Here is a 20,278-nt window from a genome sequence, read left to right on the forward strand (position 1 = left end):
CAAAGTGCAGAAAATTAGCATCTGTAATGTGAGAAAAAAATGTGTCCCAATGGTCTATTTTTCCTTGTTCTGATGGTGTATTTTTCTGCTTTTTTCCCCTCATGTAGAAGAAAAGATGCAGACACCCAAAACCTCATACAGTAGCTGTCAAAGGCCTTTCCCATTCTCAGAATCCATACGCTACAGCTACCAAAGAACGAAGCTGGTATTGACCCAGGTATTGAATCCATAGATCTGAAAATCTGACACTCAGCGGAACATTCCAGCAATGAAATGGTGTTTTAGTAACAGATAAATCATATGGCAGAACCTACGATTAATTTTTCAGTGGTTCCATTTTGGGTGGTTGCCTGCTTTTTATTTTGCATATTTGATGTTTCCAATGCAAGCAACAATTTGTACTGCTGTGGTTGTTTACAAACCCAAGACAATTATCTTTAGCATCCACTGCACAGTGAAGCAAATTGTACCATCTCCCTACCATCCTATATTTTCAGTTGCTTGCAGTGGTGCAGCAAAACTCACCAAATATAATTAATCACCAGCCCTCTATATGGAGACAGGTGTCCTACAGAAAGTTTATAGAGAACTACACACTGATTTATGTCACCCCACAGGGCATTTATGAGGGGCTTCACAACTAGGGTTACCAACCCCCAGGTGGTTGCTGGAGATCGCCTGGAATTGCAACTGATCATGCCACAGATATTGGTCCCTTGGAGAAAATGGCTGCTTTTGAGGGTGGACGCTATAGTATTATACCCAGCTGATGTCACTCCCCTCCTCAATCCACCCATCAAATCTCCAGAAATTTCCTTCCCAGGAGCTGGCATCTCTATTCACAACATAGACCATGATCCATGCTTTGTCTACTCACAATGAGCCAGTTCTCTGCTGGAATCTTGCAGCAGTACAAATTAATGTTGGTATTTCTCTCTTTCTCCCTTGGAAGGGTATATTGCATTTGACCCAAGTGCTACCATTTTGTGAGATTATTATTATTTGCTTCACTCATTTAAATGGCATTGAACTCAGTTATTGATAATGCACAGGCAATGATTTTGTCAGCATTTGAATCAAACCTTTGGTCTACCATGCTTTGTGATGGAGAAGTACACATGCCTAGTCCACAAGGCACTTTTTACATTGTGGAAGGGTTCCTTATCCCATCTGGACAATTTAGAGAGTAACCCTAAGCAGGTCTACTCGCAGGTCTATTCAGTGGGGCTTATTTAAGCATCTTACAGCCACATTTTACTCCAGTTAAACAGAACAGGCTGTCAAAAGATTCACCAGCTTTATTAGTAAAAGTAATCCATTAAATAAGGCCTCTTAATCTGTCTGGAGCTTTATGTATGGGGCTCGTGTACATTCAGTGTAAGGTATTTGCAGTCTACATGTTTTGTCATAGACTATTACTATGTATGATTTGGCTTTTGGAGGGCAGAGGGAGTTGTGGTTATAACATTTGATGGGTTTCCCTACAGTGTCTATGCATTGCAAAAATCTTCTCAAAATGAGACTTTTTTAAAAATTCCCCTTACCCTGATAATATGATTCAGTCTTTGTGACACATGCTGAACTTTGGAGTCATTTCAAGAAGGTCCTTACTGAAACCTTGTATATTTCAAGGGAGTAGAAGATGGCTGATAGAGATTGAAGAGTATTTGCTGAGAGCTAAACCAATCTACTACTGGATCACCCAACCAACAACTATGCCAGCACAATGGCATAATATATGACATTAGGCCAGTGTTCCATTATGATGGCATCATAGACAAATATGGCCTCACTAACATTTACATAGGGCACATTTCTTTCTAGTTTGCTCCCTATATTTAGGATACACATACACAACCTGTCCTATCCATATTTATGAGGAAATAGTATCTGCGGACTTCAGTAAGACTTGACTTTATCCTATGTGTGTTGATTTGGGAAGTAATCCTTCCGGATTAAACCAGACTTTCTTTCAAATAACTGTACATAGGATTGCTGCATGGGGAGCATGGAATGGGAATCCAAATCTCTTAAATCTGTTTATATTAACAGATGTCTTGGATATAATATAAAGTTCTCACGGAGTTGGTAAAGCAGTTATTATTATTTCCCCCCTCCGCGCCCCTTATTCACCCTCGTCAATGAGCCAGAAATCAGGGATACATCATCTCGTTTATTTCACAACAACCCTGAGAGGTAGATTAGGTGGATAATCTGTAACTTGTTTTCAGGGCTAGGAGACATGACACCGAGGTGGCCCGAAGGAGGGGGGATCAGGATGCAAATAGCAAAAGGGGGGCGGGGAGCACTGCCAGAGGGAAGCTGCTCTCGATGACTGCAGCGCAAAAACCGAGCCCCGGGCGAAGATGGCAAGCCTGGAGCCGGAAACGCTCCCGAGCAGAAGGGGCCCCTGCTGGTGCTGGGATTCCAGCCCTCGGGCCAGGCAGGGCGCGAGCGAGCCAAGCCTGAGCGAGGGGTGGGGCGGAAGGGAGCCGCCTGCCTCTAGGACCCAGCGGAGCCGGGGCGCTCGCCAGCCGCTCGCCCAGCAGCACCTGCCCGGCCGGCGGGCGCTCGGTCGGCCCCTCAGTCGAGCGGTGCCGGCAGGATGGTGCAGTTGCAGCGGTTCATCGCGGGCGGCTACTTGTGGCTGGCGCTGGGCTTGTGGGCGCCGGCGGGGCTGGCGCTGCCCGAGGTGCTGTTCCGTTGCCCGCCGTGCACCGCCGAGCGCCTGGCCGCCTGCTCCCCTCTGCCGCCCGCCTCGGTTGGACCGGGCTCGGTCGCCTGCCCGGAGCTGGTGCGGGAGCCCGGCTGCGGCTGCTGCCCGGTCTGCGCCCGCCTCGAGGCGGAGCCCTGCGGGGTCTACACGCCGCGCTGCGCCTCCGGGCTCCGCTGCTACCCGCGTCCCGGCGCCGAGCTGCCTCTCCAAGCTCTCATGCAGGGGCAGGGCACCTGCGCCCGGCGGAGGGACGCCCCCGAGTATGGCACCGCCAGCGTCGAGCACCGAGGGACCGGTGAGTGCCGGGAGGCGGCGGCGGGGCAGAAGAAAGGGGGCTGGGGGCAGTTCTGGGAGCATGTGCAGAGTGCCTTTGCGTGGAACTTGGAGGACATGGCGGACTTAATGGGAGCCGGGGTTTCCCGGTCTTCTTATGCCGCGGAATCCCTTTCAGTGGGTTTTGGATCTGGCTCCAAACAATGCCCTGAAGCATGTGCAGAGGGTTTCAGTGTTGCTCACAGTCAGGTGAGCAAGAACTTCATTTCCAAATGAGCTCCGAGCGTGAGGGGCGTCTCAGTATTAATAGGGCCGGGATGGGTCAGTTTGAGGGCTTCACTGCTAAAACGGGCAGTGCTCCTACTCGAACCTACATCGAAGCTCTTCCCGTGTTTCCAGATACGTGAGATGATTCTGCTCCTTCGTGATGAAGAAAAGATTCTCTCCATGTGCTCAGAGGCATTTTCTTGATTACATTACAGGGGTTTTCGTTCAGCTTTAGGATGGAAAGCATGTTCCAGCACTGCCATTCGAATTTGAGGGATTGAGGGGAAGATGTGGTTGGGAAGTGTGCTGGGTGTATGGGAGCTAGAGATTGGAGGGGGGGGCAGCATTTAGGGGGCACGACTGCGTTTGGGAGCACTGACGTGTTAACTCCTTAAAAGTGGCAGGAACTAAATGGCTAAAAGGACTGATATGTTGGAGAAATGCTGTGTGTGGAGAGTTCAGGGAAGCTGTGTGTAGAGGATTTGGTCTAACCTCAAGTGCAGGTTTGAACTTAGCATATTTGAAGAGAAGTGGAGGTGGGGAGGATGTTGAGGAAAGGTTTAGAATCAAATTGGCCCAGCAGGAATGGGACCAGTGATATATGGTGGCTGGGGTGGGGGGTGGGGTAAAAATAGGTATACTAGGATAGATATACTAGATTTAAGGTAGACAAAACACATGGGTAGTCCCATTGTTTCAGAGCAAAATCTAAAAACAAATGCCATGTAATACCTTTTATGAAGATCAACCAAATTAACATAGCACAGTGTGCAAGCTTTCAAGTTCTCCAAAGCTCTTCATCACCCTGGATGTTTTAAAAGAAAAAAAGTGAGGGAGAAAAAAGAGACCAAGATCTGAGAGACCCCCCCCTTTTTTTTAACATTCAGATTGATAAAGAGATCTCTGGAACTCAAAAGCTTGCATAGTGTCTTGTGTCATTTTGGCTAGTCTTCAGAAAAAAGTATTATATGGCTTTTGTTTTTTAGGGCATGAGGAGAAACAGGTTGGAGATATGAAGGATTCCAGCCTAGGGGAACAGGATGTGGGAAGTAAATGAGGCAAGGTAGGCGTCAGGGCACTGCTGTGAGTGGTGGTGTAAAAAGAGATGTGGAGGAGAAGCAGGAGTTGGACGAGTCTCACATCGGGATGGGGGGGGGGGAAGTGAGCAGGCACTTTGTCAATCAAAGATATGGAGTCCCTGGGGGATGAGTGAATGGCAGTGGGTGAATGAGAACAATGGGCAATTGATGAAAACAATAGAATAGCAAAATGATTCTCAAACTTTTTGAAATGGGACTCACTTCTAATCTTACTGCACTTTTCAAGACCCACTTGCAAAATAACTCAGTGCTACTTTCCCCTCTGTAACATAAAATGTTCAAAAAATTAACACTGAACACATTTTTATATTTTATTTTTCATATATAGTATTTTTAATAATGAATAACATTACCAAACAGGCTGTATTTCATAGCCATTTTGATGCTTACGCAGAAACACATCCAGACTTGCCATTTAACTTCCCACAGCTTCCTCTCCCAGCTCACCCTGTTCCTTCCCCCTGGCCTCACAATGCTTTTGTAAGAGCACCGTGACCCACTCTGGGTCCCAGCCCAAAGGTTCAAAACTACAGGCACAGGGGAAAGATACTCTTGCTGCAAGAATGGTGTCAGTGAGGATATGGACACAGGGCAGAAAAAAGGTTTGGGGTGGAAAGGGGTCAGGGAGAATTCTGATATCTAAAGGTGTCGAGTATGGACACGTGGGGCTTGGGCTCCAGAAGATAGAGCCCTGTAGCAGGAAATACCAAAAACTGACCTGCATATTATGCAGAATTCTGAGTTGTACCACTTCAGATTTCATGTGAGGTGTCCTATTATTTCAGTGCTTTTGCATGTAGAAAGCTCCCTGTGTGTGTTAAAAGAGAGCACATCAGGAAAACATTCACAGACATCAGACTTCTGCCCTTTCATTCTGAGTAAAGCATAGAATGGGTGTGAAAGAGCCATTTCACACGTTATCTGGCTGTTAAGTTTTTTCTGTTTGCTCAAGGGACTGCAGTGTTACTCCAGTGTTTCTCACAGCAAACACATGAAGTGTGAATAGCAGATATGTATCCCTGAATGCACAGTGCATGCTTTGAAGAGCTATGGCCAATTCAGACTTCTTGGCGAGTGCCACAAGGTTGTTCCCACTTCTAATACTTACTGCAGGAAATACCTTTGTCAAACTGGGTGTATGTGCGGTGAACAGGTGAACATGATTGTCCCATGAAGGGTGAAGTTGTTTCAACTGACATTTTGGCTCCCTACAGTTAATGTCTTGTACTTAGGCAGTTAATTGTACACAATGTGAATGAGCTTGAGGGAGGATCCTTGGGTTTACATGCCCCTTGTGCACAGTGTTCCAAAAAGAAGCTTCCACTTTTATGATGAAATATAGTTTTTTGTCGCGCCTGAATCACAAACTGTGGTTTGCCTTCTTCTCTACAAACAGGAGTAGGGATAAACCAGCGAGTGGAAACCTGGTCTGCGGGGCAGAGAGCAAACTGCAGAAGCTTAGATGTAACGTTCCTCATAGAACAGACTCAGTAGGTTGCTATTGGAGACCAGCTATCTTCAGTGCAGGAATTATCTTGTGAGGTTCCACAAGGAGGAATGACATCAATATGCAGATAATACCCAGCTCTGTATCTTGCTATCCAAATCCCCTGGTGATGCAGTAGAGGTACTAAAGTTACTGCTTACAGCTGTTCTCAATTAGCAAACAAATTGAAATTGAACCCAGACAAGATGGAAGTGATGCTGGTTTGAAAAGCAGAGATCTTGTAAGGGCATTGTGCTTCTGACCTTTGATGGGGTTCGATTGACTCTGGCTGACTCAGTTAAGAGCTTAGGGTTTATACTACACCCAGCATCGCTGGTAGAGAAGCAAGTAAATGCAGCTGCACAAAAGGCCTCACAAATCAGACTAGCCTGGAAGATGGCCCTCTTTACCTTGACATTTCCAATCTGGCTCACTGGATTCATGCCACAATAACTTTGAGACTCGAGACTTCAGCTGGTGCAGAATGCTGCAGCTCATTTACTCTCAGGAAATAGACAGAGCATGCATATCACTCCTATTCTGCAGTCTCTCCATTGGCTGCCCATCAGTCAATTCAGGGTCATATAACCATCACATTCAAAGCCCTTCATGGCCATGGCCCATCATATCTATGCAACGGCCTCTCCCTGTATATTCCACTATGGAAGCTCCGCTTATCTGAAGAGTGCCTTCTGCAGATACCGCCCTGCATGTACATGTGCTTTCTCTTTGGTAGCCTCCGTCTTATAGAATGGCCTGCCAGGGAAATTCCCACTGTCCTGGCTTTCCTCAAATTATGCAAAACTGGACTATTCAGGAGGACTTGCTACACAGATTATAGGGCTGTGTCATAAAAAAACAGCTCTGAGAAATGCCTTGGTAGGGACAGGGATTGTAGACTACACTATTGGGTAATGTCGGCTGATGTAAATATGCTCCTACTAGTAATTAGTTATTCTTTGTTTCTGAAGGATTTTATATCTGTACTCAGCTTTGGTTTTTCCCCCCAAATTTTCTGCTACCATACTCTATTGTATCTGTTCACTCTTAAGTCCTAACTGTTGTTCATTATTGTATTTTGCCCACTGAATGCTCTAGCTGTTGCCTATATTGTATTTCACGTGCACTTTGTAAACTGCCTTGGATCTCAGTCAGAAAGGTGGGGCTATAAATAAATAATAATAAAAGCAGAAGTCTCCTTAAATCATTGTGCATGAGGGAAGGAGGGAGTGCATGAGCCCAAAGATCTATTCCTGCCCATCAAGTGTGTTCGAATAATGACAAATCATGGATTGTTATATCTGGACCTTGCCAGTGTGTCTTGAGGGTGCTGTAATCCATTGCATAAACTTTCACTTATATGAAGGAAAACCTCTTGACATGAGTTTCTAATTACAGTGACGTTGAAATGGACTGTGCTTGAAGCTGAAGAGAAAACATGCATGTTGCATCGGTATGTGTCACTATGACACTATGAGATGCCAGTTCTGAAAATGAGTGCGAAAGCTATTTTCACCTCCTGTATGCAACATAATATATTTCATTTAAATGAACACTGGCCTCCTCATTATTTCTGCATCACGACTAATTGCCTGTATAATGGATCTTGATAGGAAGCCATGATTTTTTAGAATGCATTGATGCAAGCTTGCGTAATCTCCCCCCCCCCTCCCCCAGACACACACATAATTAAACCTCAATATATATTCAGAAAATCAGAGATGTTGTGGAATATAAAGTGAGAGGAAGATGGTCAGGGAGATGTCAAATGGTTCCAGACTTTTGGATCAAATTACTTTCATACTGTAGTAAGGTTTATTTTAGAAGTTAGTTTCATCAGAATCTTTGATCTGAGTTTTGAAATCCTTTTGTATAGCATGTGTACCTCACCAAGCAATTTTGGTCACAACATTTTTTTTTAAAAATTGCACGTTTCTCTGACATATAACTCCATATCATTCCAAGAGGCATCTAATGGAAATGCCAAAACTAATCAAATAGTGTGAAATGTGGAATTGTGATTATTTATAACCAAGCTGTTAAAGAGAATGCAGCTCACGTGACACACAAGCAGGTTGGGTTATTGGTTGTAGTGATTGTTGGAAAGTTTGCTTAAATGAAGAACTCTTCAATATAAAGAAGAAATAACTTACCTCCACCTAGGCCGATTCCACACTACCTTAGCTCCCGCTTTTCTTGTGCAATGATTGCTCCATCTGTTATTGCGCATTCTTCGCTTGTTTGTCCACATCACCCTTTGAATAGCGCTTCTCCTGCGCAATCCGTTGATCACATCCCCTTTCAAAAAGACGGGTAAAGGGGCGGGAAAAACCCGAACGGCTCCGCGGGTTTTTTTTTTTAAAAAAAGGACAAATTGACGCTATATCGACGAGTAAGCATCCTGGTTCAATGGTACAACGACACCATTAAGATAATATATTTTAAAAAATCACCCGAGACACTTACGATGAGCGCTCGGAACATCACAGCCTGCATGCTGGTTGAAATCATCTGGGAATGGGTGAGCAGTCATGATCACCTACAGCAGCATCCCACAGCAGAGCTTCATTTTGTCTTTGGAAAATTGAAATCTGTGCCTAACTTGTCGGCACAGTCCGTGTCGGGGCGTAACATGAGCCATGATTTCAGTATCATGTGGATGCCCCCCCCCCAATATATAAATTGAATTAACATATGAAATTGTTCCTCTGATATTTGAGGTCTGCCTGCTTTTTTAAAATGAGATTAATATGATGAGATGTCGCCATATCGACACGGTACTCTTATTTTTTAAAAAAAGGGGTGGGGACAAAGGTGGAGAATTACTCCTTAATTGGGAGGCGGGTCAAGAGAGGCTTGGAATTCAACGGAGGGCAGTTATTCATCAAAAGATAACCCGCGGCGAAAGTGCAATGGGCTGTGGCGACGCCATGGCGAATTAATGACGGCTTTGGAGACGATGCATGTGAACAGATGAAGGAATGGTGCTGCAGAAGTGAAAAACTGCCGCAAGAACAACGGTAGTGTGGATTCGGCCCTAATGCCCTTTGTTCAACATTATGTTCCAGTTGAATGTCTGCACAGTGTATGAACAAAAGATGAAAGTTTTTCCATTATTCAGCAAGGATGGAGAATTCAGTCTTGCTGAATTTACCCATGAGGAGTTGAGGAAAGAGGATTCAGGTCATTCTCAAAACTGATGTGAAATCAGTTTGATATGTACTTGGCAAGAATCGTTTTTATCTGCGAGAAGGCAGGTGCTGCTGATGCGTTGTTCTATGTGTAAATTCCATGAACTGTACTTATTTTGCATAGGCCAGGTTGGAGAGGGGGGCGGGATCTTTTGATTGGGGATTGGAATGCAAAACTTGTATGCAATTCCTAAATTAAGGAGTTGGCAAGCTTATTTTGTCCCTGATGAGAGTCAGGAAGGTTGCCCAAGTGAAACAAGGAATAAGACTGAGAATTCTCCTGCTGTGGGCTTTTGGCATTGTTTAATCTTCCACTGAGGTCTGTGCTGCCAATCCAGAAAGAGCTGTAGGCAGAATGAAATACAAATAATCCACAGCGAGAAACGGATGCCGTTGCTGATTGCAAAAAAGGCTGTGGGTATTCTGGGGAATGTTGGAACAAAAGTATCAGGTCTGGGGAAATCAAACTAACTAGCCAAGTATAATTGTACCCTTTGGGGTCCAGTGTAGAAAGTTTTGAATGTTCACTTCCCTCTGGAAGCCGAACGACAAGATTGCTCAGTACAGACCAGATTTACTGAAGCAGACTCTTTATGCCGTTGGAGTGGATTTGCTTCTCTTAATTCACCCTCTGCATTCCATCTGCTGCACCTACCCATGCCTACAACTAGAGTTGCTGACAGCTTCTTGCACTGAATTCTTCAAGTTCTGTGTCCATGCATTTAATTTCAGACTTCTAAGTTATAAAACCTGACAACTGATCCCAGATCTCAGTGAATGATAAATTTTGAAAATGTTCAACATGTTGTGTGAGGATTGCTGCAGCCCTCTGCAAATTTATTTATGCTAAAGATTGACTGCTTATCACTCTACTAATTGACATGGAAATGCTCCGAAAAGTATATTTTGAAAACCCAGGATATGCTCCTAACTCATAGAGGAGACCTGGAAACGGTAGGACTACATTTGGCATTTCCATTGGTGTTCTGTTTAGTAAGCAGGTGTGTTAGACTTTTACTGGGACAGTGTAGAAATGAGAAATACAGTGAAAGCTTTGTTACCTGGCCCTTGGTTATCCGGAATACTCAGTTAACCAGCATCGCTTAGAGGGCAAGCTTCTCCCTGTTAGCAGCATACTGTTGTATTTTCAAGTGTTCACCCCGCCCACCTCTGCAGCAGGCCAGCTTGATGCCTTCGGCCATTGCTGAGTTTCTGACAGCCAACACTGCCAACTGACTTCTTCTCTGGGACTCTTTCCTCCTCAGGCTGCACTGAGTTGTTGGGAGCCAGTTCTGCCAGTGGGCTCCAGGCAGCTGGCCCTACTTGTCTGCACTTAGAGGAAGAGTCCTGCTAGGTGTGGGGTTGTCACCATGGCATTCCTAATGGTCTCTACTGATTTCATGGAGTAGCAGGTGTGGCAGAATAATAAGATTGAGTATTTAGCACATTTGATGACCAGCAACCCCAATTGCCCATGAGTGCCAGGTAACAAAGCTTTTATTGTACTTTGGCATGCAAAGCTTGAATAACTAACTGGTGATAAACCTTGAGAGAATTCATGGGCACAATGGAGCCAAAAATAGTGGTTCCCCCCGTCCCCCGATCAGGTGGCCATCATGCTGTTATGCAACTCCTTTTTTGATGTCTTTAAACTGCTTAGTCTAAGTCTAAAAGGACAACTTGTAAAAGAATATCTATGATAGTTTGTTGCAATACAAAGACTGTTTTCTTCCTAGTAAGCCTAGGGCCTCCTTGAGGGTTTTCTGGGAGGTGTCTGATTGGCTACTGATTGCTGGGCTATATAAGAGCAGCCATACTAGATCAGACCAGGCCATCTAGTCCGGCATCCTGTCTCACATGATTGCCCTCCAGTGCCTCTGTTATTGTCCCCAAGCACTTGTAATCAGAGGTCTACTGTCTCGGAGCATGGAGGTACCACTGACAAACAGCCATTGATGGTCCTGTCCTCCATGAATTTGTCTAATTACCCTTTAAAAACAGACTTCTGCTCATCCTCCAACCTGATATATGCCCTCATGTGCCAACAATGTCCTTCTGCTCTGTACATTGGACAAAGCAGCCAACTTCTACGCAAAAGAATAAATGGACACAAATCTGACATTAGAAATGGAAACGTCCATAAACCAGTGGGAGAACACTTCAATCTACTAGGACATTCCATCAAAGACTTAAAGGTCACTGTAGTTCAACAGAAACCTTTCAAAAACAAAATCTAATGGGAGGCTGCTGAATTGGAATTCATATGCAAATTTGACTCTGTCAAGCTGGGACTGAATAGGGACTATGAATGGTTAAAACATTATCACAGGTGACAGATTTCCTTTACAGAGGCGGGGTCTGGGGGAGCCCAGTGGTGCCTGGCGTGGGCTTTCGGGGACCACAGTTCTCTTTGTCAGATGCATCTGACGGGGAGAGCTGTGGTTATCGAAGGCTTATACTACATAGGAATTGGATGGTCTAGCTGTTTTACTGCTGCAAACTAACACGGCAAACTCCTTTGAAGCCTACCCAAGCCAACTGACCCCCACACCAAAAGGAGATGTTTACATTCACTAGCAAAGGAATGTTTTGGTTGCATCCTCCCTCTCCCCCACTAACTGCATCTTCTCTCTCCTCCCCTCCTCCCCCCTCCTCCTCTTCTGTATTTGACCAGTTTGTATCATGCATCTGACGAAGAGAACTGTGATTCTCGAAAGCTTATGCTACAATAAAATTGGTTAGTCTTAAAGGTGCTACTGGACTCTTTTTGATTTTGCTACTACAGACTAACATGGCTAACTCCTCTGGATCTAAGACTTCTAAACTAACATCCTTCAGTACATCCCGTGTTCATGAATTCCACACACACTAATTACTCAAAATGTGGGAAAGTGCTTCTTTTTGTCTGTTCTGAATCTGCTCCTCATCGGCATCATTGGATGCTTGTTTGTTCTTTACCCCATCTATAATTTTATAAACCTCTATCATACGCCCTGCCCTATCATCTTTTATGTACTTATCTGAAGGTCTATATAGTTCTGGACAGGGGCATCACAGTACTGGTTCTTTTCACTCCACAGCACAGAATTTACCTTTTTCGTCACCACCGCACACTGAATTGGCATTTTCATTGGGCCGTCCATCATGATCCCATGATCTCTTTCTTGTTCAACAAATATCAGTGTAGACCCCGTCAGTGTATATTTAAAGGTAGGGGGTTTTTTGCCCCAATATTTCTTCTTTACACTTATATTGAATCTCATTTCCCACAGTGACATGCATTCACCCAGTTTGGAGAGATACTTTGGGGGCAATTCCGCATGTCCTGGCATAGCGCTATACTCATGGACTGAGAGCATCTTCCTGGCGTGATTTCTGATGTCATCGTGCCATGATGCTGCTCTCAAGGCACAATGACATCAGAAATTGTGCCAGGAAGACGCCCTTGTTGCATGAGTATAGTGCTATGCTGGGACTTGTGAAACCACCCCTGGAGTTCTTCACAATCTGTTTTACTCTTTCCCATCCTGAATAATTCAGTGTCATTTGCAAACTTGTCTATTTGGCCACCTTTAACTGTCATGAACAAATTAAATAGCACTGGTCCCGAATACTGATCATAGGAGGAGGACCCCACTACTTAATTCCCTTCATTGCAAGAACTGTTAATTTCTGTTTCCAGTAGTTTAATTTGTTTCTAATCCACAAGAGGATGTGCATTAATCATTAGGGGTACATTCTGGTGGTATTGAACAATGGTAACTCTGACTTCTGTATTACCGTAATTAAAATAAAAACAGTCAACAGCTGATGCTACAGAATTGGATTTTATAAATTTGATACTGTTTTCTTCCATTTGATGCCAAAATGTTCTTGCTTGGATTTTCCCATCCTTGCTATCTTCAGCTGTAATCTTGATTTACGATCCACTGTGTTCATCAGTCCTCCACCCTTCTGTGTGTTTCATGTATCTAATGCCATTCATACGAAAGTTTGTGAGCAATAAATTAGCTGGCTTCTGAGATGTCCCAGTACATGAACTTCCCAATCCACAGTCTTTCTGTTCAGTGGGTTTGGGGATTGTAGCTTTTCTTATGTAGGCAGGGTGTTTTGTAGGTAATACTCTGTTCCTTTCATAAACTGTATATACTTTGTAGCACCTCTTCATTTAATTAAGATGAAGTTGGCATTTTATCATTGACTTGTGGATGGAAATAGTTTCAGGTGGTTAGCTGTATTGGTCTGTATCACGAAACTGGTTTTCATTTATTTGTAATTAAACATCCAGCAATCTATCTGAGCTTTCTAAGGATTCCAAAGGATAAAAGTATAACTACTCTGGCTATTATAAAAGTACTAGTATAAGTAATAGATATTATACAAGTGACCAGGGTTTTTTTTCTGGGAAAAGAGGTGGTGGAACTCAGGACCGCACAATGACGTCACTTTGGGTCAGCTGGAACAAGGGGGGAGTTTTTAAACTTTAAATTGCCCTTGGTGAAAATGGTCACATGGCCAGTGGGCCCTGCCCCCTGATCTCCAGACAGAGGGGAGTCTGCGCCATGCCATGTGACCATTTTCAAGAGGTTCCGGAACTCCGTTCCACCGCATTCCAGCTGAAAAAAAGCCCTTCAAGTGACTATCAGAAATAAAAGGCTGCTTTTAACTCCATGTGCTTGTCTTTGTGGGTGGTATTTATTCATGGAACACAGAGAGAAAGTTTTCAGAACATATTAAACTTGATAGTTCTGGTTCTGTCTCATCTGTTAACAGATATTCTGTTATAGCCTTGTCTCAGAGATGCCAACTCCCACATTTAGATTTCAGGGTGGTGGAAATTAAGTTTAATATTTGCAAAAGGGAATTGTTGGGATTTCTGACTGTGAGAGACCACAGTTTGTCTTATCCACAGCCAGGGACTGAGTACAGATAAACAGTTTGAGGGTATGGACACAGGGAAGGGAATGAATGAATGGTACACATGGCTTATATAATGGTGAAACTTACAGCCCAATCCTAACCCTTCTTGGGTTAGAGCAGAGTCCAAAAAACATAACAGTATGCCAGCATTGCTTGCCAGTCCTGTCATGTGACATAACAGACTGACAGTACAATCCTGAGAAGAGTTACTCCAGTCTAAACCCATTGACTTCAGTGGGCTTAGACTGGAGTAACTCTGCTTAGGATTTCATTGTAAGTGGCATAACAGCCTATCAGACCAAAGGTTCTTCTAGTCCAACATTCAGTGCCCACCCAGGTGTCCTTGGGGAACTCCAAAGGAGGGCACAATGGAAGCTGTCCCCAGCAGCTGTTAAACAGAGAGAAAGACTGTGAATGTGGAGGCTGCATTTAGCTGCTAATAGAAAAATAAGTTAACAGAAACTGATAACCCATCGCCTGGTAATTGGTCTAGTCTAAAGTGATGTTCCTGTGTAACAATTCAGTTCTCTGTTGTTTATTTTATTGGTTGCAGTGATCCTCCAATTAGCTTTTCCTACATAAAGTACTTAACAGAGACAGTTTATTTGAAAGATCATCTGCTTAAATGTGGTAATAGATAGCACATACTTGTTTAATAAACGGTTCAAGTCTCCTCTAGTTCATCCTGATAAGTTGACTAGATGTCACTACAGCAATTAAAACGTGCCGGAAAGTAAAACAAAATAAAAAGAAGAGCCTGTTCCAGATATTGGAGGATGGCAAAATGCCTTCTGGCCTTCCCACTAACTGCCCCCTGCCCAACCTGGTGAAATTCCCCATCTGTCAGTGCTACTCACAAGCTTCCATTCAGCTCCCACTGATAGTGCTTACTACAGGCAATAGAGTGAGCAGCCTGCATGCTCCTCTTAGCAAGAAAGGCTTGGTGCTGCTGGCAGCAGCCATCCCCTGCAGCCAGCCATCTCTTTCCCCACCCCCAGAGTGTGACTGCTGCTGCCCCTGCCCCAGGGAATAGCTCTGGAGAAGAAGCCACGCAGGAGCTGAAGAAGGCAAGCAGACAGCAAGGAACAGTCATTGCCTCACAAAATCACTTAATTGGTGGTTCCAGAGGTCTAGGTTCTTGCCTTGAAGAAGGTGCTAGTGGCAGCTTTTAGTGGGCCCTACAAGGGATAACGCAGTGGGTGCCATCCCTGAAAAGTCCTTCTTGTTTGTGTCCTATTGCCCAGCTACACCTCTGATGGTGGAAGACCTATCCAAAGACCTCTAAAGATGATCTAAGCATGGGGAAGTTCATATGTTTCACTGGTGCCAGGCATAGACAGCCCATCGCACCTAAGGAATATTGTCTTAGGAGCTGCAGTTCTGGTGATCTCTGCTCACTCTTCCCTTTCATAAACAGCTAACTAGGGCAGGGTTGTGCGTGTAGTGTCAGAAAGGATGTTGTTGGGGGCAGGGAGGAAGGGGTAGAGAAGACCCACACCCAAGGGGGAGAAAATGGCCATAAACCCATAACAGTAAGGGAAGAAACCATTATAGAATGAAGCTCTATCCCAGGTAACCATATGGCTGTTGTAGACCCTCCATGTTCTTGGTGCTTTGGGAATATCTGACAGCAAGCTTTTCTTCGAGATGATGCACCTTTTATAGAAACCTCATGAAGCAGAATTAATTTACAACCTTCCAGACTTCCAGTGGTATGAAGAGGAGTGAGAGACTTGTGTGACCTTGCTTGGAATTTAGCCTTTGGCCTGATGCTACATTAGCTTTCAGCACAGAGGGTTTTACAACTTCTGCTAATGGAGGTTTCGGTAATTGCAGTACCTTTTTCTGTTGGATTCATGTTACACAAGCATATTTGGGCTAGGAAGAGTTAAAGGATTATCCAGTTTGAAACTAAGGTGATTTCTGAATCATGATGGAAATTCTCAAAGTGAAGTTGCTTTTTAATTTTTAAGTATAATTTAATCATTGATGGTGAAATGTGTTTTTTATATAGTCAATACCACTTCATCTGTATAGTACATTAGAAGATTCAGTGTAAGCAGAGTTTGCAGAGACAAGTGCCTTTATAATAGTACAGTGGCAAAACTTTTACAGCCGAAAGTATGGATGCTTTTCTTGTGCTGCAAAACTGTGCAAGACATTTTGTGTATGTTGCTTATAGTATTTCTGTATAGTTTTCTGGAAATGCTCAAAATCTTTTTTGCCATCATTCATAGTAAACCAAAATTATCACTTTTCAAGGTTTTTTTTTAAAGAGAAAAACATTCTATTTCTAAGAATATCGCATTGGTTACCTTTTTGTTTTTTAGTTCAACTCGTGGTGCTGGTTCTTTTTGAAGCCCTTCACCACCTGGGGCCCATATAATCGAAGGTTTCTTTCTACAAGTATGAACCTGTATAGGCAGAAATCCTTTAGTCAGAGTTTCTTTCTAGGCTCATTAAATTTGCTGCTGCTCCATCTTGAGCCTTCTTAGTATGGGCCTGTGAACTATAAAGGGGTCTCCTTGAATGTGTCAGGAAAACACCAACTCTTACATTTTAGGAAACAGCGTAACCCAGAGCTGTTCAGTCAATAGATTTGTTATATATTTTCTGACAGTGTTTTGTATTTGTTTTTGATTTTTAAGCTATTGTTGTTAGCCATCTTCAGTCCTTCATGGGTGAAACATGACCTAAAAATTGCTTAAGGAATTCTCTTGTGTATGGGCCAAGCCAAGGATGGGTCACAGTTTCTACTTACTTGGCCATTTAAGTTTCATGTTTTGCAGGACTTTAGTGGCATTCTGTTTTTTCTTACAATTTAACAATCTTTCTGCACTTCACTTGCATTTTTTCAGACAAGCTTCTTAATTAATCATTTTGCTTTTTATATGGTTGGCTAACTCTTCACAACTATGGGCCAAGCTACACATGATGAATGACACTTGAACAGCAAGTGGATTGAGTGGAGGGCAAGTGAACAGGGAGAAATACACTTGCTGTTCAAGTGTCATTCGTCATGTGTAGCTTGGCCCATAATCTGTAAACCTTGGGCTACCTTCTTGCGAATATGTTATATATTTTAAACCATCAAAAAACAGTGATAGGGCAACATTAGCATCCTTTTGAGATACAATCCTGAGTTCTCTTGGAACAAGATGGCATCCCTGATTAGAAAATGTGGCACACTAATGTTTTGTATATAAAAAAGAGGTGTCTGCAGTATCTCCCCTACAATGTACAATAGCTGAACAGTTCTAATTATATCCTGAAGTCTGAAGCAATCTCTTGTGATTGTATACAAGTTTGTTCCTGCTTTCTTGCATTGCTAAACCAGTCTGTGGTTCAGCTAGGCTTCTTCTGTAAAGTTGCTATTAGAAACATTTTATATTGGCAGAATTAAGTTCAAAAGGTGACGTCACAGCTCATTTTTTCAAATTCTTGTGTACTACTTCCTCTGTCTAAACTGAACTTAGTATCTGGAGATAATTCTGTCTTCTGGCTGATGCATGGAGACGTTCGCTTTTAATATTCATAGGATTTATTTGCAGTCTGTATGTTGACTGGTCAGCATGCCTCCTACCCAGGGATTGCAAGTTAGGGCTGTGCTCTGTCTTGCACTGTTGTAATTCAGTATACATAAGTGGTTATGTTAGCACAACAGAGCAAGATTTAGCCACACAGACATGCTCAAGTTACTTACAAATAACTTTTCTACAAAGTAGAGAAGCTGCTAGTTCCCAAGCCATGTGGCTATAAAGCTGAGTTGGCACACCCCAGTTTGAGCATTTCTTATTTAAGTGTGCAGCCTGTCTCAAAAAAAGAAGTGACTTTGCATTTATGAAACACATGGCGAACCTCCCACATGCCCCCTCCTCCTCAAAGGATGTGCTCACACCTTTGTTTAGTTGGCTTTCTGCAGTTCCTCTCCATCTGGTGCCTTTCTATTCCAAGTTTGGCACAGAGCCATTTAAAAACAAAAAAGGCAACCCATAGCAACAAAAAGGGAAAGTGTAAAAAGACAGCTTTAGCTCCCCTAAATTGTCTTTGTGAAATCAAACTCTCCAGAGAGGTCTCATATTCTCTCTTTTCTCACTTCTTCCCCTTCGCTTTTATCCTTTCCTGTCTTCAGTTAATTACTCTTTGGTCTTTCATTCTTTATTCCTGGTTTAGTTAATGAGTTGCTTTCCACTTTACTTTTAGGAGGCCCAAATGTCCACACCCATGTGTTAAGATCAATAAAAGTGTCATCTGAGAAGAGCAGCAAGTGTCTAAGGGAAGACCATTTGTGCACAGCATAATTCTGAGGGCTGATTGGGAGGTTTCACATCTTGTATCAGAAATACTCCAGTGTTCCCTTCTTGCTCCCCCCACCCACTAGAGTCCTTCACATGTAGAACTGTATACACAGCCTTTTGCATTTTCATCTTGAATATAAAATATAACAGAGGGGGCATTCCAAAACATGTCCATCTTTTTGATGGGATATACTGTGACACTTTGCATGCAGGGGCTGCTGTGTGACTAACAGTCCCATCCTAAGAACCCAACCCTGGTATTGATGGTTACTGTACTATGGCTGTTGTGCACAGAGGAAGTGACACAAAATTAATTGGCAAGGCTCTGAACACTTAATGATTGGACCAAAGTGTGTTGCAGTCCCACTGACATCCACCAGTCAGGTGCTGCTGATAACCTGTGGGTGGCACACAAAGATGTAGCCAATTGCTGTCCACTGAAGTGGCTGCATCCCTGACATCATGGAGTTGCTACGTACACACTGAGTACCAGAAAGTAACGGCAGAAGAGTGGCCAGCCCTCCCAAGACTGTTGGCATGAGGGGGAGGAGTCTTGAAAACAGCACAATCCAGAAATCTCCACAGATGTGGGTTTCAGTCACTCACCATCCTAAGCCCCTTTGGGCCATGGTTTAGGACGAGACTCCAAGTGGGCCATTCATGTTCCACCTTGGAGATCCTTCCTGCAGATGAGTTCTTTCTTAATTAAAAAAAGCCGGAGTTATGTAGTGGTCAGAGCTTTATACTTTGGTCGGGAAGGCCCTCATTCAGCTCTCTGTTCAGCCATGAAACTCTGTTAGGGATTTGGGGCCACTCACTCATCTCTCAGCCCAGCCCTCCCTCACAGGGTATTTATGAGGATAATCTGGGGAGGGGGGGAACTATGTATGCTAATTCAAGCATCCTGGAGAATGGGCTGAAAAAGAATGAGGAGGCTTAATAAATCAGAGTAAGATAAGACGACTACGTTAAGATTGTAATCGTACATCTGTTTGATAGAAATAGAATAGTGTGCGTGGACACACACTGAGTTTGCAGTAAGAGCAAGGTAATACATACAGTGAATAATGGAATAAATCCTGTTTCTTTTATAAAAGTGTCCACTATTCCATATTACTACAGCCTTATTTCCTTTGTAGAAATGTCATTATACCACAGACTTATTCCATGTATTTAAATGTCCTCCTGAACAATTCCATTTTACACAGGTTGCAGAATGACAGAAGTGTGGGGGCTTTCCTGGCCTTGTCAGGCAGGCCATTCCACAAAGTGGGGGCCACAACAGTGAAAGCATGTGTACAGGCAGCTGTCAGTCATCTCCCTTTGCAAGGATGGCACCATCAGAAGGCTTTGCTCTGATAAGTGAAGGTGTTGTGGTGGATCATAGCAGGAGAGGCAGTCAATTGGCTCTGCCTTTAAGCATTTGGTAACTGGATGCTAAATATGTTTCCATGAGAAGTCTTCTGAAATAATTACTGCTTCATGTGCTGGCTATTTAATGCTAGTTATTCCCATGATGACATGTAAAGCAGGTCACGTAGGACGTGATATCAATTTTATATGCATAAATTCCCAGCATTCTGCCCTCTGAACCAACCTTCCATCATCCTCTCATGAAACCAAAGAACTCAGGATGAGCCTATAATTATAGGGGCACTGGTAGATGGAATTTTTAAATTCCGTTGCTAGTACAGACTAGTATGTTTCTCCCTGATGTGCTAGTTCTTTAGTTACATGGAGCTTTTCATGCGGGCAAGTATGCATAATCAGCATCCACCATTTGCAGCCTCAGATGATAGCATCTGTCTGCTGTCTCAGGGTTCTGTCATCCCATTCCTGACAGCTACTGAATAGGGGTGTGCAACAAAAGAAAGAAGAATAAGAAGACTGAATTTGGATTCCAGTATTCAGGAATACCATTACTATTTTGTATTCCTGAAATCTGGGTCAGATTCTCAATCCAGGTTCTGTTCAAACTAGGAATACCAAACCTGTTCTGCCATTATTCTTATGAGGAAAACAGGCCC

At 43.5% G+C, this 20,278-nt stretch overlaps 1 protein-coding gene across 1 annotated transcript in view; it reads left to right on the forward strand.

Annotated features, from left to right (window-relative positions):
• Positions 1-2,566: 2,566 nt before the first annotated feature.
• The window catches only part of IGFBP2 (insulin like growth factor binding protein 2), a 96,746-nt gene continuing 79,034 nt past the window's right edge, over positions 2,567-20,278 (forward strand). Inside the window, exon 1 of the mRNA XM_054972744.1 lies at positions 2,567-3,011. Coding sequence (XP_054828719.1) covers positions 2,606-3,011 — 406 coding nt within the window. The 5' untranslated portion in view covers positions 2,567-2,605. The remainder of the gene's footprint in view (positions 3,012-20,278) is intronic.

Source organism: Eublepharis macularius, chromosome 2 (genome assembly GCF_028583425.1).
Source record: "Eublepharis macularius isolate TG4126 chromosome 2, MPM_Emac_v1.0, whole genome shotgun sequence".
Taxonomy (NCBI): Eukaryota; Metazoa; Chordata; class Lepidosauria; order Squamata; family Eublepharidae; genus Eublepharis; species Eublepharis macularius.